Source organism: Aquarana catesbeiana, linkage group LG01 (assembly GCF_042186555.1).
Source record: "Aquarana catesbeiana isolate 2022-GZ linkage group LG01, ASM4218655v1, whole genome shotgun sequence".
NCBI lineage: Eukaryota > Metazoa > Chordata > Amphibia > Anura > Ranidae > Aquarana > Aquarana catesbeiana.
The window spans coordinates 306,124,492-306,147,296 of NC_133324.1; the positions used below are offsets into that span (position 1 = coordinate 306,124,492).

At 42.8% G+C, this 22,805-nt stretch overlaps 1 protein-coding gene across 1 annotated transcript; it reads right to left on the reverse strand.

The window, feature by feature from the left end:
* Positions 1-8,797: 8,797 nt before the first annotated feature.
* Positions 8,798-10,997, reverse strand: LOC141110653 (olfactory receptor 6B1-like). Its single transcript, XM_073602169.1, has one exon. The coding sequence runs from the start codon at positions 10,995-10,997 to the stop codon at positions 10,068-10,070; it is 930 nt and encodes a 309-aa protein (XP_073458270.1). The 3' UTR covers positions 8,798-10,067.
* Between the last annotated feature and the right edge of the window lie 11,808 nt (positions 10,998-22,805).

Sequence of the window (22,805 nt, forward strand, 5' to 3'; positions counted from 1 at the left end):
TCAGGAGCAACCACAGTTGAAAGCGTTGATCGGGGCAGTCTTGAAAGGACAAAGTCAAATAAAAAAAACACTCAATGGGATAAAAACATGTGTCCATTTAATAATATGTGATTGGATGAAAAATTATCTAGACATCTCCTTGCATAGATAGAACTACTAAAAAACAGTGCTCCTCACTGTGACAGTACCTTAAGCATCAATCGGTGGTGGACTGCCTGAGTGGGGCAGTGCTGCGATAGCAAAACCTTCATGTGTTCCTGGATGTCACTAGGAAGAGGGAAGCCAGCATGTGCAGAGCTGGATGGACAGTGGGGAGCCTCGATGGGATCCCCAATAGTGTGTGGTGGAATTACGCGGCAACCAGAAAGCAAAGGGGGGACTGAGAGGCAGCCAGAGCAACCACTGACTGGAGCAAGTGGACGGGAACACCCGAACGTGACGTCATACGATCAAGGAATGCAGGTCCAAAATGAAGCTTGGAGCACAACAGGTGGAGAGCAAGCGGAGGAGAGTAGAGAGGGAAGATAGCTGTCGTCTTGACTACATGTATCAGGGTGTGGCCCTTATTCAGGTTATGTGACATAGACTGCAAATGGGGTTTAAATAGGGGCAGACTGCGGGAAGAATCACAAATTAAAAGGAACCATGGTTTTCTACCGCAGCATACCTCCATCGTTTAAACTACCTGATGACAAAGGCTTATTATATATATATATATATATATATATATATATATATATATATATATACACACTACAAAAAATTAGACAAAGAAAAGGGAATACAATAAAAATAAGCAGGATGGACAAGAAACAATGGTTATAATATGAATTAAATGTCTTAATTGAGATTGTGTATGTGTGTGTGTATATGTATATATATATATATATATATATATATATATATATATATATATATATATATATATATATATATATTCATACAGTATCTCACAAAAGTGAGTACACCCCTCACATTTTTGTAAATATTTTATTATATATTTTAATGTGACAACACTGAAGAAATTACACTTTGCTACAATGTAAAGTAGTGAGTGTACAGCTTGTATATCAGTGTAAATTTGCTTTCCCCTTTAAAATAAATCAACACACAGACATTAATGTCTAAACCGCTGGCAACAAAAGTGAGTACACCCCTAAGTGAAAATGTCCAAATTGGCCCAAAGTGTCATTATTTTGTGTGGCCACCATTACTTTCCAGCATTTCCTTAACCCTCTTGGGCATGGAGTTCACAGAGCTTCACAGGTTGCCACTGGAGTCCTCTTCCACTTCTCCATGATGACATCACGGAGCTGGTGGATGTTAAAGACCTTGCGCTCCTCCACCTTCCATTTGAGGATGCCGCACAGATACTCAATAGGGTTTAGGTCTGGAGACAGGCTTGGCCAGTCCATCACCTTTACCCCTAGCTTCTTTAGCAAGTCAGTGGTCATCTTGGAGGTGTGTTTGGGGTCGTTATGTTGGAATACTGCCCTGTGGCCCAGTCTCTGAAGGGAGGGGATCATGCTCTGCTTCAGTATGTCACAGACCAAGTTGGCATTCAACATGTCTTTGTACTCCTCACCTGGTTGCCGCCACACACGCTTGACCAAATAAGTTTATCTTGGTCTCATCAGACCACAGGACATGGTTCTAGTAATCTGTGTCCTTAGTATGCTATTTCACAAAGGCAACCTTTAGATATGAATCTCAGCACGTGCACTCAACCATGGCGAGGCCTGTTCTGAGTGGAACCTGTCCTGTTAAACCGCTGTATGGTCTTGGCCACCGTGCTGAAGCTCAGTTTCAAGGTCTTGGCAATCTACTTATAGCCTAAGCTATCTTTATGTAGAGCAACAATTCTTTCATTCAGATCCTCAGAGAGTTCTTTGCCATGAGGTGCCATGTTGAACCTCCAGTGACCAGTATGAGAGAGGTGAGAGCGATAACACCAAATTTATCACACCTGCTCCCCATTCACACCTGAGACCTTGTAACACTAATGAGTCACATGACACTGGGGAGGTAAAATGGCTAATTGGGCCCAATTTTACATTTTCACTTAGGGGTGTACTTACTTTTGTTGCCAGTAGGTTAGACATTAATGGCTGTGTGAGTTATTTTGAGGGGACAGTAAATTTACATTGTTATACAAGCTGTACACTTAGTTCTTTACATTGTAGCAAAGTGTCATTTCTTCAGTGTTGTCACATTAAAAGATATAATAAAATATTTCCAAAAAATGTGAGGGGTGTACTCACTTTTGTGAAAAAAATAAAAAAATAATAAATATATATTCCATGTAGGAATGGACAAGTGGTGCCCAATACAAAACATCCTATTCTATATGTTTACTATGATCCCCTCAATATGTAACCTATGGGTACACCCTGCAGATATACAGACTAAAAACTGTTGGTGACAGGACAATAAGGAATGATAACAGAAGGAATCTAGATGATATTATGAATCTCTAGGCCTTCGTTCAACCCATTGGGAGATAAAGAAGCCAGTTTATAGATCCAGAGTGATTCTAGTTTGCACAACAAGGAGAACCTATCGTTATCAGTCAGAGAACCACCCGGGATGCATTCAATGGTGACAACCTTTAGACAATGGATGTTTTTAGGATGATAGGTTTTGAAGTGGCGGGGGACACTATGTTCATGAAGTCCCTTTTGTATAAAGCGTCGGTGCTCCCCTACACGTTTTTGTAAGGTTTGTATCGTGCGGCCCACGTATAACAAGTTGCACGGGCATATGAGTACATATATCACATACTCAGTGTAGCAGGTAATAAATTGCTTTATATTGTACTCATTACCAGAAAAAGAGGATTGGCCATGTTGGATGAACTGGCAAGTCAGACAACCCCTTTTCTTACAATGGAAAACACCAGTTCTGTTGTTGAAATAGGACCTAATGTCCATAACGCTCTCCGTTTAAGAACTCTTAAGTTTGCTTGGGGCAACAATGTTCTTCGGAGTACGTGTTCTTTTGAATGTGATCTGTGGCGCTGGGGGTAGGATAGGTCCTAGTTTCGGATCCATATGCAGAATATGCCAATGCTTCTTAACAATATTCTGAATAGGTCTATATTTGCCATGAAGGTGGGTCCATTTTCACAAAAACTATTGCAAACCCACCAGTGGAAACTTGTACTCTGTACTACCAAGATTCGAAAAGAGCCAGATGTCAACACAATTAGGTTTATCACCGAATATAACAGCATATATAGATCCATTTAGATCATGGGGATCCCATCAAGGCTCCACATTGTCCATCCGGCTCTGCATATGCTGGCTTCCCTCTTCCTAGTGACATCCAGGAACACATGAAGGTTTTACCATCGTAGCACTCCCCCACCAAGCCAGTCCACCACCAACTGTTGCTTAAGGTACTGTCATAGTGGGGAGCATGCTTTGCAGTAGTTCCATCTATACAAGGAGATGTCTATATAATTTTTCATCCAATCACATGTTATTATTAAATCGACACATTTTTATCTCATTGAACATTTTTATTATTTGACTGTTTGCCCTTTCAAGATTGTCCTGATCAGCACTTTCAATTGGGGTTGCTCCTGAATGTTTTTACCTTTGACCAAATGCCTGTAGCTCAAAAAAGTTCTAAAGCTTTTTTTTTTGCAGCTCAAATCTGTCAGATTGCAGTATCAATCTGACATCAATCAGCTAATTAATTTTGTGGTTGCAGGCAGTGTTATAATGTCATTTTTACCATAATTCTGCTATCTTACAGCATGATAATGAAAACAGTGATAGCAATTCCAACAACAAAAGGGAAGACGAAAGCATTTTCAACATTCGGTTCACATCTTATGTTGTGGGAATCTTCTTTGGAAGCTTAATAGCCATGTATGTAAGACCAAACTACAAACATTCTTCAAACTATAACAAAGTTGTGTCTGGCTTCTACACAATGGTAACACATATGCTAAATCCTATCATATACTCCTTTAGGAAAAGAGACATGAGAAATTCTTTAAAACATAATTTCATGTGGGATAAGAGAAAAATGTAATGTTAAAGTTGTTATTAGTACATTATATTCTTAAAAAATTATAATTTTAAATGAATATTAAAGTGCCTTTTGCTTATAGTTTTAATATTTAATTGTAGCTACATATAGGTGTTACCACAATATAATGAATTCAGTACTTGAATAAAAAAAAATCCATTATTAATATAACAAGCAATGAGTGCTGTGCAACCTATTTAATAAGACTATGGTTGATGTGGGAATATAATAAGAATTATACGTGAGTGATGAATATAGCAAAAAGTATGATGATGAATGCAGGTTGAAAGAAAGATAATAATTGGTGTTCAACATTTAATAACTGAGATCAGGCATAAAAAACATAGTTAACGGTAACATAATAAGAGCTGATGAAAGATGAACAGCTTTGGAGGTAAAGAATGAATAACAATTTCTAATTAGATATGCACAAGATCTGACCTGGGTCAGGTAACTTTGCTGGGAAGTAATCTTTTTTAATCTACCTTATACATTTTGTATGTACATTGAATGTGTGGATGGGGGAATCTGCACTTTTTTTATCAATAGAATTTTTATTGCACATAACAAGCACAAACAAGTATCCAGTTAAATGTAGTATAACAAGTCCACACTTAGAGTATTGTAAACCAACAGACAGGTTAAGATACATTAAGGTTTAAAGCAAGGTGATTGAGAGTACCAGATGAGCCATTGCTGCCATTTGTTTCTGTGTGCTGTAGATGTCCTTCAGTAGATGTTAACATACGTTCATACGTTCCATGGGTGTGCACCAAGGTGATAGTTTCAGACCTACTGAGAGGATCAGGGGATTTCCAATGCCAGACAATCACAAGACATGCAACTAGTAAAATGTGCATTATAAGATACTGACAGTCATATGGAAACGCATCAATGCCCATATTTAACATTGCGAGTTCAGGTGAGAGGGATATTGGGATTTTGAAGATTTCTCCTTGGTGCATTCCCACAATATATGGAATAGACTTCCTCTAAAACCAGATTCTCTCAAACATTATTATTATACAGGATTTATATAGCGCCAACAGTTTAGCAGCACTTTACAATATAAAAGGGAGACAATACAGTTATAATACAACAAAATACAAGAGGATTAAGAGGGCCCTGCTCAGAAGAGATTACAATCTAATAGGGTGGTGCAGGTGGTACAACAGGTTGTAACTGTGAGGAAAGAGCTGATGGAAGTGGTAAAAGATTAGTTGGAGACATGATAGGCTTTCTGGAAGAGTCAAGTTTTCAGGGATCGCCTGAAGGTAGCAAGAGTAGGGGATAGCCAGACAGGTGGCGGTAGCGAGTTCCAGAGGATGGGAGAGGCTCTGGAGAAATCCTGGAGACCAGCATGGGAGGAGGAGATGAGAGAGCTTGAGAGTAGGAGGGGAATACATCTGGGTTTATTTTTTGACTATTGGTCAGGGTAATATACCATCGTAGATCAAATTATGGGTAAGTTCACATAAGTTAGCAGAGCGGGTGCTTTTGAAGATAGCCCTGAAGGCTGTTAACCATTGGGAGCCTGGAAAAGTATTGCCAATGTCGGATTACCATTTCACAAAGAAGGGAAGTTTCCTAAAAACTTTTTTATCTTGCAGAAGATTATAAAAGAGAGTATTACCTTTTACCTTGGCATTATCATTTGTCAGGTAATTCCAGGCTAAGCTGTTTATGGATTTGGGAAGAGAGGGCACATGATAATAGGCAATGGGTTACCTGAAGATATCTATAGTATTCAGAATTAGGGAGCGCATGCGTAGATTGCAATGTGGGGAAAGGTATGATTGACTTTTGAGAGTATTAATCAGACACTTGAATAATTCCTATGGACAGCCAAGTGTAAAAGTGGTAATAGAAATAAGTATTTGGAATACTGTGATAGGGATGGGCAGGGCCGGTACAAGGCAGGGGCGGAAGGGGCAGGTGCCCTGGGCGCTACCATTTGCCATAGGAGGGGGGGCGCAGCCTGCAGGTGAAGTTCTGTAATGGCCGCTGCCGGCCAGTGTGTACTACAACAAGTAACCTATGCCCAGCGGCACTGTACAAATTGTGTGTGCCGAATTTGTGCACTCCTGCATCCTCCCTTCCCTCAGCACAGCTTCACTGTTTCCTTTACTGTTTCAGTTTACTCCCCCTACGGAGGAGTCCCATAGTCCCTGCCAGCGGCGTGACGTCACGTCACTCACGGCCGAAGGGCGAGGTGGGAGGATTCAGAGGAGCGCAGGGAGCTGTGTCGGACCCAGCGCGCTGTGACCTCAAGGAGTCGAGGAGCTGCTGCCTGGCTGGCTCGAGTCTAGCTGTATTCTGAAGGAAGCTAAGGTAGATTTGGATTGCAGTGTGTGGCAGACAGTGTCTGAACTAGTGTAAAAGTAAGCGCTAAACAAACATTAATAAATGGCTTGATTGGGGGAGGGGAGGAGGCTGAGGGGAGGTTAATGACCACCACTGCTTTTTAATTTCTGCTGTATGTTATAGCCTGTAACAGATGGGGAAGTGTACAGTGTGTGCACCCTCTCCTGCATGGATTTTGGCTGGAAGAGGAGAGCTGCCTTGTGGACTGTGGAAGTGTGCTGTGCGTGTGGTGTATTGTGATGTCCAGTTTGGCATAGCTGTATGACAGGTGTCCCACACAGACACCGGTCCGTGTGCGGTCCTTGCAATGTCCACTGCCACCACTGACTTTTTTTGAGGTTTTTTTTTAACCACTTCAGCCCCGGAAGAATTTACCCCCTTCCTGACCAGAGCACTTTTTGCGATTCGGCACTGCGTCGCTTTAACTGACAATTGTGCGACGTGGCACCCCAACAAAACTGAAGTCCTTTTTTTCCCACAAATAGAGCTTTCTTTTGGTGGTATTTGATCGCCTCTGCGGTTTTTATTTTTTGCGCTATGAACAAAAATAGAGCGACAATTTTGAAAAAAACTTCATTATTTTTTACTTTTTGCTATAATAAATACGTACAGGTACGTGTTTTTGTCTGTACGAGCCCTTCTGCTGCAGTATATCTGCGTGAGGCGGTCGGCAAGCAGTTAAAATGGGGTGGCGGGTCCATTAGTGGTAAAGCGTCGCCAGTTTTAGCTGCGCTTTACCACTATTTAAGCGGTACTGTTCGACCGCTAGCAGGGAACTTTTAATCCCCAAGAAAGGGTTAAAAGCGCCCCATGTTGCTAGCCGGAGGTGGCTGAGGGGAGGTTAATTACAATGGTATAAAAATACATATAATTAAAATGTGTGAGTGAACTGTTTCTATCGCATTAAACCTAATTGAACTTGTATTGTTAAGTATATTCTTGTTTTGAAACAACATTGATTCTTTATTAAAAACGGGGGGGGGGTTGCGCAGTTTGCCATCTTCGCCCTGGGCACCAATTGGCCTTGTCCCAGCACTGGGGATGGGCAATTGATATGGATTTCTGCCTAAGGGTGCAGTTTGAAGAAAATTACAGAAGGCTAGCATGGAAGCTATGAGTGTGGGAGAAGGGATTTTATCTTTAACCCGTACCCGAGATATGCTATGTCATTGTCGTGTGTTTGCCAAATTTTTTGCCTGTTCGGTATGTTCTGGTGCAAACCAAACCGGGGGGTGTTCGGCCCATCCCTACTTGTGGGATAGTGGTATGAGGAGTGTGCAGAAGAGGTATACAAGTCTAGGAAGGAGCATCATCTTAAAGGCAGCCAACCTTCCAGACCATGTGAATTCAAATTGAGAGAGTTTTGACAGTTCTTGGGTGAGCATATGTTTGACTTCTGTGTAGTTGCTGGCGAAAAGGTGTTTTGTGGACATAGTGAGTGTAATTCCTAGATAGGATATACCTGTGTCAGAGCCATGAATAAGGGTACATGTTGCAAAGTAAATTGCTGGTAATGCCATGTAAGCTAAGTTCTAGTATAAATTACTTGTTTTCATTCACCTTATAATAGGAAATGTAGCTAATCCTCTGTAAAAGAAATTGAACCAAAGCCAGGGAAGTAATTGTGTTGGTGATTAATAATATCACAACATCTGCGAATAAGTTAATTTTATGTACTTTGGAGCCAATTTGAACACCAGAGATGTTGGATTGAGATCTGAAATGCTCTGCAAGGGGTTCCATAATTAATCTAAATATAAGTGGAGATAGGGGGCAGCCTTAGCGAGTTCCATCAGATATATTAAATGGTTTGGATAGCATTTCTGATGTATATACTTGAGCTGATGAGGCTGTGTAGCCATAATGGCTTAAAGAATTGGTCCCTGGAAACCAAACTTGCAGAGTGTCGCCTGGAGGTATGTCCAGTGTACTCAATCGAACGCCTTCACTGCATCCAAATATATAAGCAGAGAGGGCGTTTGAGTACTTTCAGCATTGTGGATGATACTGATAATCCTTCGTGTAGCGTCAACTGTTTGACGTCCTGTCGTAAATCTGGATTGATCGGGGTGTACCAATGAGAGCATAATATTCATCAGTCTAGTGGCTAATAATTTGGCATATATTTTTGTGTCAATATTAAGTAGGGATATGGGTCTAAAGTTTTGTGGTGAGGTAGGTTCCTTCCCTGGCTTTGGTAGGGTAATGATAAGAACCTTAAGCATTTCTGGAGGAAGGAAGGAAGAGGAAGCAGCGTTGTTGCATATTAGGGCCAAATAGGGTGCTAGTATCATCTTAAATTGTTTGTAGTATTCTCCAGTGAGTCCGTCTGGACCTGGGGATTTATTTGAAGGTAGATTTGTGATTACCTCTATTAGCTCTTGGATCGTAAATGGGACGTTTAGCTGAGAAAGCTGTTCTGGAAATATTATAGGGAGATTGATCTCCCGTAGAAAGGTGTCAATCTCGATTTTGGATGCTAGTGGAATCAAGGTGTCTTCTTTGAGATTGTATAGTGTATTATAGTAATGGCTGAAAACATCTGCTATAGCCTGAGGTTCAATAAGTTTATCTTTAGTGGCTGGGTGAAACAGGTGTGATATTTTAGTTTTATTGTGGTAGCCTTTGATTCTTAGGGCCATGACTTTCCCTGCTTTATTGCCTGTAGTGTAATGCCTGGCTTTAATTTTTTTCTGAGATTTTGCAAATGAGTCTAATGGGAATGTTCTTAATTCTTGTCTAAGGAGCATGAGTTTGGATTGAAGTGTGGGATCGGGCATAGTTTGGTTTACTTTTTCTAGGTCCTTAATGGATGACATGAGGGAATCTAGATGCTACGTACTCTTTCTGTTCTCTCTGGCATTTAATTGTATAAGAATCCCCCTAATGAACGCCTTATGGGTGTTCCATATGGTGACTTTGTCGGATGTAGATCCTTTGTTATGGGTGAAGTATTCTTCTAGCTGTTCCTGTAGGTATGTGGCATAAGTGGGCGATTGCAGAATTGATGCATTAGCTCTCCAAATTCTTGTAGTGGAGACAGATGGTAAAGCATCAATGGTAATAGCGACGGGTGCGTGGTCTGACAGGTAGTACTCTTTTATTTTTATTTTTTTTGTGGATCTGGGAGGATACCCGAAGCTCTCTACATGTTGGTGTATTCATTAGTTGCATTGAAGTCAAAGTGCCCTTCACACAGCCTCCTACTTATCTGTTATTTGTTTTTTGTTTTTTTTTTATGGATTTTTTCTGTAGAGTTATTAACCTCCTCATTTATATGTATTTCAAATCAGATCAGACAACAGCTATAATGTCCTAGTGTCACCTTCAGACCCTTGGTGGTGCATTACCACTTCTGTGCTTGCTATGCCATTCTAAATGAAAAATAATGCACAAAGTGTTATGCATTATCTTGCATTGAAGTAGCATGTGCATTGCCGCAACACATAGGTCTGAAGGGGGCCTTAATTAAAGCTCTTATGGATAAAAGGCAATTGACTTTTAGATGACTGGCATGTTTTCTCCCCAAATCTAGTATGTAGGGTGTGTGTCTGCTCCTCCAAAATACACTCCTAACATGCATTAACATTACTGTAAGAAGAAAGAAAAAGCATTTCTTTTGGACTTCTGGCCACTGTCTTATGCGTATAGTTTGCTTAAGACTACTACAGTCCTCTCAACAAAGTCAAATATTTTTTGATTGACTCTTTCACTTCTTTATTCCTCAAGCAATAGATAATGGGATTAAGAATTGGTGTTATCACAACATAAAACACTCCCACAACTCGATTAAGAGTAAATGTAAAGCCCACTTTTGGTCTTACATACATAAATATAACAGTACCATAATAGACAAGAACTACAGTTAGGTGGGAACCACAGGTAGAGAAAGCTTTTGCTCGACTCTCAGTTGTAGACATCTTAACGATAGTTGTGATTATACAAACATATGAAAACAAAGTTACTGTAAATGAGGTAACAATTACTAAAGAAGCACAAATAAAATCAATAAGGTCATTAAGAGAAGTATCTACACAGGAAATTTTAAGTAGAGGAGGAGCATCACAAAAGAAATGATTAATATCTCTGCTACAAAATGGAAGCTGAGAGATTAGGAAAATAGGAGGAAAGGTAGTTGTAAATCCAACAAGCCATGAACATATGCTTAGATATTGACATATTGTTGCATTCATTAACAATGGATAATGTAAAGGTTGGCAGATAGCCAAATAGCGGTCAAAAGCCATGACACCCAATAGGAAACACTCTGTAGAACTCAAGAAAAAGAAAAAGAACAGTTGGGTTATGCACCCAGTAAGAGACATTAGTCTTCCATCTGAAGTAATTGTTGCTAGAATTTTAGGAACAGTCACAGAGACATAAAATATCTCTAGTATAGAGAAGTTGCGAAGGTAAAAATACATTGGCTTCTGAAGATTCCTCTCTGTCCAGGTAATAATTATGATTATAATGTTGCACAAAAGCGTTAACACATATGTAAACAGTAGCAAAATGAAAAATGCATATTGCAAGGCTGAAGATCCTGGAAATCCCAATATAATGAAGTCCACCACTAATGTTTCATTTATTACCATCCTTAAGTTCATAACCTATGCTAAGAGTTAATAAAGTAATGTTAAATTACATAAAATAATTTTAATGCACTTACTTAGATTTTTCTTCAGCTTCACAATATTTTAGATCAATTTCATAAATATTTGTAAATGTAAAATGTCACTGTCTTTCACCACAGCTGTATGGAGGGCTCCTAAACTTTGTATTCAGAATAGGGAATAATAACGGTGCCACAAAATTGTCCTTCACCTTCAAAAGGTTTTATACTTTGTGATATTTTAGTAAAAAACATTGGAACAGATTTTGCTTCCACATGGCTGGTGGTGATATCCAAAGTGCTCAATGAAATGTCACTACCCCAGAATCTAGTTTTTTTTGTAGAACTCTTTGAAATTATTCTCACAACAAACTGCTTTTGATTTAAAGGGGGATTTTATCTGTAACATCAAGGCACAGCTATGGGGTCCGACGTGACCCCTAGCTATGTCAATCTCTTTACATCAGATTTCAAAGAGATGTATTTGGTCATCCATTGTACCAGAGCCACATTCTTATATGGCTCATGTACATAGACGAATACTTCTTCACCTGGCATGGCACAGAGGTAGATTTACTAGACTGGACACACCTGGAAAGTCATCACTGCATGATTTCCTTCACTTTTGGAATACAGAAATACAGCTACCCACTTTTTGCATGTGCTTGTGACATAGAAGAATGTGCTTTGCATACCAATGTATACAAAAAGCCCATAGAAAGGAATACTTACCACATACATAGAAAATGTCTCCACCCTAAAATGTGGGTAACCATACATCACATTAATCAAAATCAGGAAAATCACATCCTTAGATCCAATGGGGGTTATTTACGAAAGGCAAATCCACTTTGCACTACAAGTGCACTTGGAAGTGCAGTCGCTTTAAATCTGAGGGGTAGATCTGAAATGAGGGGAAGCTCTGCTGATTTTATCATCCAATCATGTTCAAGCTAAAATGCTGTTTTTTATTTTCCTTGCATGTCCCCCTCGGATCTACAGTGACTGCACTTCCAAGTGCACTTGTAGTGCAAAGTGGATTTGTCTTTCGTAAATGTTCCATGAGTGGGATGTTAGGATGCTGAAGGATTTCATGCAATGAAGTTATGATAGACAGGTGCTACATGAATCACTAGAGGCATTCCAACAACTCAGGGACTCACTTTTGAACTGTCACAGTAGGGAAACACCAAGGAATATACCAGCAATATTAACCATTTCTATGCAATCTCCCAAAGTGCATCATATCAAAAACAAACATTGGAATGTTTCCAGCAGCAAACCAAAATTGGCAGACAAATTTAAAGACCCCCCCCAAAGTTTTCATGTAAAAAATCAAGGAAATTTAGAGACAGAATGGTCCATGTTGCTATTTTAAACACTGAAATACTAGTTGATCACACCCAAATCAGCCACCATTGGATATATACCTCTGTTGGCATAATGTTCAATGTAATGTAATTTGGAAAAAAAAAACATTCACACACCACAGAAAAGGGAAAAAAATCCAATTAAATCTTTTGAGAATTGCCTTTCCAGAAATATAATATGTCTTCTTAAATGTCCCTGTAGTCAGGTCTTTGTTGAACAAATCATATATGATGCAAATCACAAAAGATCACAATTATGACGTCACCCGGAGAGCCTGTCCCATGGCTATGCAAGAGACGTCACACAGCGGTTGACAACACAGCGGAGGAAGACGTCACAGAAGAAGAGCGGATTTTTTTATTATTAGTGGGTATCTGGCGGTGCAGAAGAACACAGCAGATGGAGAAGACGACGGTGGCAAGAGAGATGGCTCTGGGAGAAGATGGCGGTGGGATAGACAGTGGCAGGAGAAGACGGCTCCGGAAAGAAGACAGCTCGGAGCTACTTTACAATAAAGGCCTTGTCAAAAACTGGCTATTGTTTTTTTGACATCTCACTGCTTTTTTTGATGAATGGGCAGGGTTACGATGTACCCCATACCCATTCACATAGGGGGGCAGGATCTGGGGGCCCCCTTGTTAAAGGGAGCTTTCAGATTCTGATAAACCCCCTGCCCACAGACTGACAATCACCGGACAGGGTTGTCGGGAAGAGGCCCTTGTCCCATCAACATTGTCAGAGGTGGGTGGGGTCACGTGACGGGTGGCCCCGCCCTCAGCTACATAAGAGCTGTCAAGCTAGTGCTGCGTCATTGGCTGGGTGCCTCCGGTGGAGGCAGGATCCTGTGCCTGTTCCTCGCTGGAGTCGCTGGAGATGATCCATTGCTGGAGATCGAGAATTGGATTACATCGCTGGAGTAGGAGCATGGATTTATTGGATTACATCGCTGGAATCTCTTTTTTATTTTTTATTGTTTAAATTTTTAATAAAGAACTTGTCCCAAGCCGTCTCCTGTGGTTTTTTGACGCTTTCTTTTTGTGAAATGGTAGGGGTACAATGTACCCCTTACCAATTCACATGGGGGGCTGGATCTGGGTGTCCCCTTTGTTGAAGGGGGCTTCCAGATTCCGATAACCCCCCCGGCCGCAGACCCCCACAACCACCGGGTAAGGGTTGTGGGGATGAGGCCCTTGCCCCTATCAACATAGGGTCATCCTCCCCATGTTGAGGGCATGTGGCCTGGTACAGTTCAGGAGGGGGGCACTCTCTCGTCCCCCCTCTTTTTCTGCAGCCTGCCAGGTTGCCCAGATAAGGGTCTGGTGTGGATTTTTGGGGGGACCCCACGCCATTTTTTTCTAGATTTTGGCGCAGAGTTCCCCTTAATATCCATACCAGACCTGAGGGGCCTGGTAATGGAATTTTGGGGGACCCCCACGCATTTTTTTTTTTTTTCAATGACTTTCAATGACTTTTATGTGTGTTGTTGGGACTGACAATTCATTAATAGCCGGCACTAGCTCTAGCACTTTTAAATTACTTTTTTTTCCTTTAGAAATGTCATTTTGCTCTCAGACTGTTATAAACACGGGAAACATGCGCTACTTTACAGACATACTATAGACACCCCCCAGGTAAGAAATTTAAAGGAATATTTCACTTTTATTATTTCACTTTAAGCATTATTAAAATCACTGCTCCCGAAAAACGTCCATTTTTAAAACTTTTTTTTGCATTGATACATGTCCCCAGGGGCAGGACCCAGGTCCCCAAATACTTTTTATGACAATAACTGGCATATTAACCTTTAAAATTATCACTTTTGATTTTTCATGTTCATGTCCCATAGACTTTAACGGTGTTCGCGTGCTCAAACACATTTTTTGCCTGTTTGCATGTTCTGGATGCGAACCGAACAGGGGGATGTTCAGCCCATCCCTACTAATAGGCGTTTGCCTCTCTTCAGCATATGCTGCTGAGTACAATGCAAGCTTTCAGTAGGTGATACCATCTGTGTGATTTTCAGCCATTTGAGCACAATTATATTGAGAACATACGTTTACTAGTGTTTGATGGTTGGACTACTTTATATTCTAGGTATAATAGTACTCAGCACAGTGACTTAGGCCCCTTTCATACTTGTGCGACCTGAAAGTCGCACAATTTTGATGCAACTTCAAGCAATGTCTGTGTAATCTTGAGGTCTATGAACGCAGGAGTCGCAGGGAAAGTTGCGCAATTTTCCCGCTATTTTACGTCGGCAATTTTGCTGCAATTTAATGAAATACCTGTGTAAACTTGAGGTCTATAGACCTCAACTTGCAATAAAATGAGACCAAAGTAGTACAGGGACTACTTTGAAGTCGGTGTGACTTGAAGCCGCACAATTATGAATGGTACTAAAAATCATGGGGTATGACTTTTCATGCGACTCTGATGTCCAAAGTTGCAGGAAAAGTTGCACAAGTGTGAAAGGGGCCTCAGCCTGACTTTCCTGCAAAGATGTCTAGTGAAATCGCATAAGTCCCAACTGTCCCTTGGTCCCTCTTTCCTTCTCATTTGTCCCTCATTTTGTTCTGATCTATATAGTTGTACATAAAATGCACAAAGCCAATCTAAAGGAATATTATTGGTAAAAAAAAAGCACTAATCAGAGCTATGTGAACATGGGTGAAGTTGCATAGATATGAATGGAAATCATGGGGGGCAACTTTTCATGCGACTCTGAGGTCCAAAGCTGCATGAAAAGTCACCCAAGTGTAAAAAGTAACCTATTGAGATTAATTGATAACACCTTTGAATTAGGCCCTATTTGCACTTGTGCGGCCTTAAAATTTCACAGCTTTGCCATGACTTGAAGCAATGCCTGTGTAATCTTGTGGTGTATGGACCTCAAATCGCATCAAAGTAAAACCAATGTAGTGCTCTGTGAAATCAATGGGGCAGCACGGCTATACCACCGGCATAGCGCTGCTGCAGCAGTGCTTTGCGGTGGTTTTAAACCTTTCTTGGCCGCTAATGGGGGGTAAAAGCACCCTGCTATCAGCCGAATACCTCCGCAAATACGACAGTAAAGCGCTGCTAAAAGTAGCGGTGCTTTACCTCAGACGCCGCCTCCGCTACAGTGTGAAAGGGGCCATACTGATTTACATCAGCAGAACAAATGCAGGAAGTGATGTGTGCACATGGGCCGGAAACAAATGTTTGGTGATGCCAAACAAATCAATGAACCCCACCCACACCAAATCTAACTACCACATGCACCCCCACATTGAGTAAACACAATTACATATCCTACACTTACCCGGCAAATGAGAAGCACCTCCTATTTGCTGAAGAGGGACCTCACCATGTCCACCTAGATGGAGATCCTGACCACCACAGGCACTTTCGGGTGATTACAATGACTCATTTCCGGGTCAGAAGGTGAAACCACGCTCTTTTGATCGCAACCAGTACAATTAGTATTTTTATTTTCGTTTATTTGCAGATATGCAAATCTGTATTTCTACATATAAAGATATTTAAGGGCAAACTTAAAGGGAGTTTGATAAGAAATGGTGTCCCTGGAATTGCAGCAGGTGAATTACAAAGACAAAAGGCCCAGTTTGAACCCTGGTTGACAGTGGGAGGAAATCGTGCGAGTTCAGCTGAACTCACATGATTTCATTTCCGTGTGTCAGTCCCGAATGCGGGGGAATTTCAGAAACATCTGTGCAGGTTTATGCACAGGTGTCAATGAAAATCACACCAAAGTCGTCAAAAGTAGTATCTACTTTTGGAAATTAAGGTGCAATTGCCACCGATTTGGCATGCCCTTTGACATGTCATATCGCACCAATGTAAACCAGGGCTGACACACAACACTGCCTATACTCCAGCTGAATTCATTACCTGCAATTCTCCACAGCTGTTATATACAAAGACTCCACATAAACACCTTTATAATTTACATGCAGGTGTTGTCAAGGAATTAGTAAACCAGACTATGTGGACTGCACAGAAGAAACCAGAAACGTATATAAGTGAATAAAATTGGTGTTTATTTACATAAGTGACAGATAAGTGAATATAACAGTGCACAGACAACCACAAGACCCACAAACAACAAAACAGTATATACAATAAAATGGGAGATACCGGAACCATAAACAGAAGCCAGGCCAAGGTCATACATTGGGATATCAGCAGATGGTAAGGACGGGAAACCAACAGGACAGGGAGAGGATGGATGGATGGGATACAGGGCAGGAATCCAAGGTAACCAGGAACAGAAGGGACAGGACCAGGAAGGGCTCGGGATAGGGATTGGATTGGATTGGATTGGATTGGATCAGATCAGGGCAGGGCAGGGCAGGGCAGGGCAGGGCAGATGCAGGCTCAAGATCAGAATGCAGGGAGAGAGACACCAAGGCAAGCATGTGAGGGCTTGCCGGGTATTTATCAGCCTGCAGTAATTACCCTCACATTACACCTGAGCGCAGAAGGTGCTGTCTGCTCCATACTGCCGGAATACACCCGTTGGTGGACACTGGTACTACAGCCCAAGGATGCAACAGTGCCACCAGCAGGTGAATCCTCTTATTACAGGTTCTGGGTGATGGAAGACACCCGTTGGTGGACACTGGTATTGCGATCCAAGAGACCGACAGCGCCATCAACAGTTGAACCTTTTCATGACAGTACCCCCCTCAAAGGACCAGCCTCCAGACGCTCCAACTAAATTTAATTGTCCAAAGTTAATGGCCTCACCCCAAACAACGGATGAGGGCACATCCGGCTGGGCATCGGGTACGTCAAACCGGACAACGGACACATCAGAGCAGCAAGCGGGCACATCAGAGCAGACAGCGGGCACATCAGAGCAGGCAGCAGGCAGCAGGCTCCAGGTCGTCGAGCTGGGCAGCAGGCTCCAGGTCGTCGAGCTGGGCAGCAGGCTCCAGGTCGTCGAGCTGGTCAGCAGGCTCCAGGTCGTCGAACTGGGCAGCAGGCTCTGGAATATTAGGCTGAACAGCGAGCACCGTAAGGGCAGGCTGGATCACAGGCACTGGCTCAGCAAGCTGGGTAATGGGCCCTGGCCCAGTGGGCTGGGTAACAGGCCCCGGCTCAGCGAGCTGGACACCGGGCACTGGTCCGGCAAGCCGAATAACGGGTACTGGCTTAACAGGCCAAGTGACGGACTCCAGTTTAGCAGACTGGGTAACAGGCACCGGTTCAGCAGACTGGGTAACGGGCACCAGTTCAACAGACTGGGTAACGGGCACCAGTTCAACAGACTGGGTAACGGGCACGAAACTTCAGGCTGAGACACAGGCACCGAAACTTCAGGCTGAGATTCCAAATTCAAGACATCAGGCTGGAAGGCAGGCAACGAGACATCAGGCTGGAAGGCAGGTACTAGGATATCAGACTGGAAAGTGGACACATCAGACATGAGAAGGGGGCACATCAGACTGGGAAGCGGAGACATCAGGCTGGGAAGTGGAGACATCAGACTGGGAAGCGAAGACATCAGACTGGGAAGCAGAGACAGCAAGCTGGAAGGCAGGCACCGATTCATCAGGCTGGAAGGCGGGTACATCAGGCTGGAAGGCGGGTACATCAGGCTGGAAAGCAGGCACATCAGGCTGGAAGGCAGGAACATCAGGCTGGAAGGCAGGCACCGAGACATCAGGCAGGAAGGCAGACACATAAGGCTGGAAGGCAGGCACATCAGGCTGGAAAGCGGGCACATCAGGCTGGAAGGCAGGCACATCAGGCTGGAAGGCAGGCACATCAGGCTGGAAGGCAGGCACAGAGACATCAGGCAGGAAGGCAGACACATCAGGCTGGAAGGCAGGCACATAAGGCTGGAAGGCAGGCACATAAGGCTGGAAGGCAGGCACATCAGGCTGGAAGGCAAGCACAGAGACATCAGGCAGGAAGGCAGACACATCAGGCAGGAAGGCAGGCACATAAGGCTGGAAGGCAGGCACATCAGACTGGAAAGCGGGCACATCAGGCTGGAAGGCAGGCACATCAGGCTGGAAGGCAGGCACAGAGACATCAGGCTGGAAGGCAGACACATCAGGCTGGAAGACAGGCACATAAGGCTGGAAGGCAGGCACATTAGACTGGGAAACGGGCACATCAGACTGGGAAGCAGGCACCGAGACATCAAACCGGGCAGCAGGCACTGGAACTTCAGACTGGACAGCAGACACAGGCACTGGCACATCAGGCAGAACAGCAGGGGCTGGCACAAAAGGCAAAACAGCAGGTACTCACACAACAAGCTGAACAACAGGTACATCGGACTGGACAGTAATCACTGGAGTGTCAGACTGGAACATGGACGCTGGGATGTCAGGCTGAGCAGCAGGCACTGGGACGTCAGACTGGGTAGCAGGCACTGGGACATCAGACTGGGTAGCAGGCACTGGGACATCAGACTGGGTAGCAGGCACTGGGACATCAGACTGGGTAGCAGACACTGGGATGTCAGACTGGGTAGCAGGTACTGGGTTGGCAGACTTAGGTGGGTCATCAAGTTCAACTGGCGTGAACGTAGGCTGGAATAGGTTGGTCGGTGTGGAGGCAGGTTGGTTTACTGGCTGGATTGTGTGGGTCGGAAAGAACTTTCATTTCTTTTTTGTTTTAGCCACTGCAGCTTTGTACGTAGGTGCAGGGCTGCAAGAAAAGAAAGTAGTTGGGCAAAAAGAAGACCAAGGAACAGTGGCTGGAGGAGGGTTTTGTGGGATTGTTACAGGTGGAGGAGAAGAGGCAGGTGGATTGAAAGCAGGATAGGTGCAGTGAGTAAAGATTGGGTAATAATACTTGGTGGAAAGCTGTATATACTGGGCTGTAGCTGAGGTTGCCATGAGCGATGGGGGAATAGATTCTTGGGAAGGCAGGTGATTAATGGCAGGGCTGGGTTGTTGTGGCTTGGCTAAATAAAGGAGATCTGACCATGCCTGTATCACAGGTTGAACAAACATTGATTCGCACACAGCCTGACTAACCAGCAATTGCACTGAATGGATGCAATCAGACAACACCTGCTGTGAACAAGGGGCATAACGTTCTATGAAAAAGGCTGGATCATCCTCTAATAACCATACCAGGGATTCAACTTGGCCATAATTAAAGGGGGGAGAAAAATCATTGCTTCCTTCGGGAAAACATGACAGGGCTGGTTTTGCACATAACCGTATCAGGGGCTGAACATCTTCAAAAGACATGTAACCCTGATCCACTAGGGAATGAGCTGATCGGATCGTTTCTATCAGCTGGTCACTGGTCCAATCTTTTAAAATCTGGTGGCAATATTCTCCATCCTCTTCCGCTAGCAGAGAATAATAGGTAATTTCATTTAAATCCATCCTAATATGTCAAAACAAAACAGGGTGATTCCTCAGTGCAGCCACGTCTGGTAGGGATGGCCTTGGTGTACTGACAAAGAATTAGTAAACCAGACTGTGTGGACTGCACAGAAGAAACCAGAAATGTATATAAGTGAATAAAAATGGTGTTTATTTACATAAGTGACAGATAATATAATATAACAGTGCACAACCAACCACAAGACCCACAAACAACAAAACAGTATATACAATAAAATGGGAGATACAGGAACCGTAAACAGAAGCCAGGTCAAGGTCATACACTGGGAGATCAGCAGATGGTAAGGACGGGAAACCAACAGAATAGGGAGAGGATGGATGGATGGGATACAGGGCAGGGATCCAAGGTAAGCAGGAACAGAAGGGACAGGACCAGGAAGGCTCGGGATAGGGATTGGATTGGATCCAATCAGGTCAGTACAGGACAGGACAGGGCAGGGCAGGGCAGATGCAGGCTCAAGGTCAAAATAACAGGCAGCAAGGTCAGAATGCAGGGAGAGAGACACCAAGGCAAGCATGTGAGGGCTTGCCGGGTATTTATCAGCCTGCAGTAATTGCCCTCATGTTACACCTGAGCGCAGAAGGTGCTGTCTGCTCCATACTGACGGAATACACCCATTGGTGGACACTGGTACTACAGCCCAAGGATGCAACAGTGCCACCAGCAGGTGAATCGTCTTATTACAGGTCCTGGGTGATGGAAGAGACCCGCTGGTGGACACTGGTACTGCGATCCAAGAGACCGACAGCGCCATCAAAGGGTGAACATTTTCATGACAGGTGTGCTGAAGAGATTAGGTTTTTTGGTGCACAATTATATCTTATAATTTCTATGGGTATAAGTAAGATATTGCACTTCTCCAAAACCACCACTCCCAAAACTAATTAAAAAGAAGAAAGGAGAAAAAAACAACAAACAAGAAATAAAGCATTACTGGATCTACTGATTACCAACAATACAGACCTGATCACAGATGTGGAAATACGGGGCAATTTAGGAAACAGTGATCACAGGTGAATTGGCTTCAGTATAAATCACACAAATAGGAAACAAGGAAAATACAAAGACACTGAATTTCAAAAGAGCCAACTTCCCTAAACTACGAACCTTGTTAGAAGGCACGAATTGGGATAAAATCTGAGGAACAAAGAACATGGAGGAGAGATGGGTTTGCTTTAAGAGCATATTAAATAAGGGCATTAGCCAATGCATCCCAATGGGTAATAAATTTAAAAGAGCGAACAAAAGTCCTGGATGGCTACTCCAATGTAAAAATGCATATAAAAGTAAATGAGAAGGCCTTAAAAAAATGCAAGGTTGAGGGATCATGATCAGCATTCAGACTTTATAAAGAATGCAGTAAGAAATGTAAGGGTGCAATTAGGACAGCTAAGATAGAACACGAAAGATACATAGCTGACTGAGAGCGAAAAAAAAAAAATCCCAAGAAATTCTTTAGGTATTTAAACAGTTCAAAAGGGAGGATAGACCACATTGGCCCCATAAAGAATGAGGAAGGACATCTGGTTACAAAGGATGGGGAGATGGTGAAGGTATTGAATTTATTCTTCTCCTCAGTCTTCACGAGGTAATTGGGGGGCTTCAGTAACCAAAACTGCAGTGTTTATCCTTATGACACATGACAGGAAGCACCTCCATGGTTAACTGAGGACAGAATTAAAATTAGACTTGCGAAACTTAACCTTAATAAATCACCGGGACTAGATGGCTTGCATCCAAGGGTAATCAGTCAAGTAATTGCCAGACCATTGTTCCTAATTTTTACTGACAGTCTACTGACTGGAATGGTACCAGGTGATTGAAGAAAAGCCAATGTAGCACCAATATTTAAAAAGGGCCCAAAATACATCCCTGGGAATTACAGACCAGTTAGCCTAACATCAATAGTATGCAAGCTCTTGGAGGGGATGATAAGGGACTATATACAAGATTTAAGTAACGAGAACAGTATCATTAGCAGTAATCAGCATGGATTCATGAAGAATCATTCTTGCCAAACCAATCTATTAACTTTCTATGAGGAGGTGAGTTGTCATCTAGATAAAGGAAGGCCCGTAGATGTGGTGTATCTGGATTTTGCAAAAGCATTTGACACAGTTCCCCATAAATGTTTACTGTACAAAATAAGGACCATTGGCATAGACCATAGGGTGAGTACATGGATTGAAAACTGGCTACAAGGGAGAGTGCAGAGGATGGTGATAAATGGAGAGTACTTACAGTGGTTAGAGGTGGGTAGTGGGGTCCCCCAGGGCTCTTTGCTGGGACCAATCCTATTTATTTTGTTCATAAACGACCTGGAGGATGGGGTAAACAGTTCAATGTCTGTAATTGCAGACTATGCTAAGCTAAGCAGGGCAATAACTTCTCCGCAGGATGTGCAAACCTTGCAAAAAGATCTGAACAGATTAATGGGGTAGGCAACTACATGGTAAATGAGGTTTAATGTAGAAAATGTAAAATAATGCATTTGGGTGGCAAAAATATGAATGCAATCTATACACTGGGAGAGAACCTCTGAGGGAATCTAGGATAGAAAAGGATCTGGGGGTCCTAGTAGATAGGCTCAGCAATGGCATGCAATGTCAAACTGCTGCTAACAAAGCAAACAGAATATTGGCATGCATTAAAAAGGGGATCAACTCCAGAGATGAAACGATAATTCTCCTGCTCTGCAAGACTCTGGTTTGGCCGCACCTAGAGTATGCTGTCCAGTTCTGGGCACCAGTCCTCAGGAAGGATGTACTGGAAATGGAGCGAGTACTGAACTTATTCTCTCTGGAGAAGAGACACTTGAGGGGATATGATTTCAATTTATAAATACCGTACTGGTGACCCCACCATAGGGATAAAACTTTTTCGCGGAAGGGAGTTTAACAAGACACGTGGCCACTCATTAAAATTAGAAGAAAAGAGGTTTTACCTTAAACTATGTAGAGGGTTCTTTACTGTAAGAGTGGGAAGGATGTGGAATTCCCTTCCACAGGCTGTGGTCTCAGCGGGGAGCATCAATAGTTTC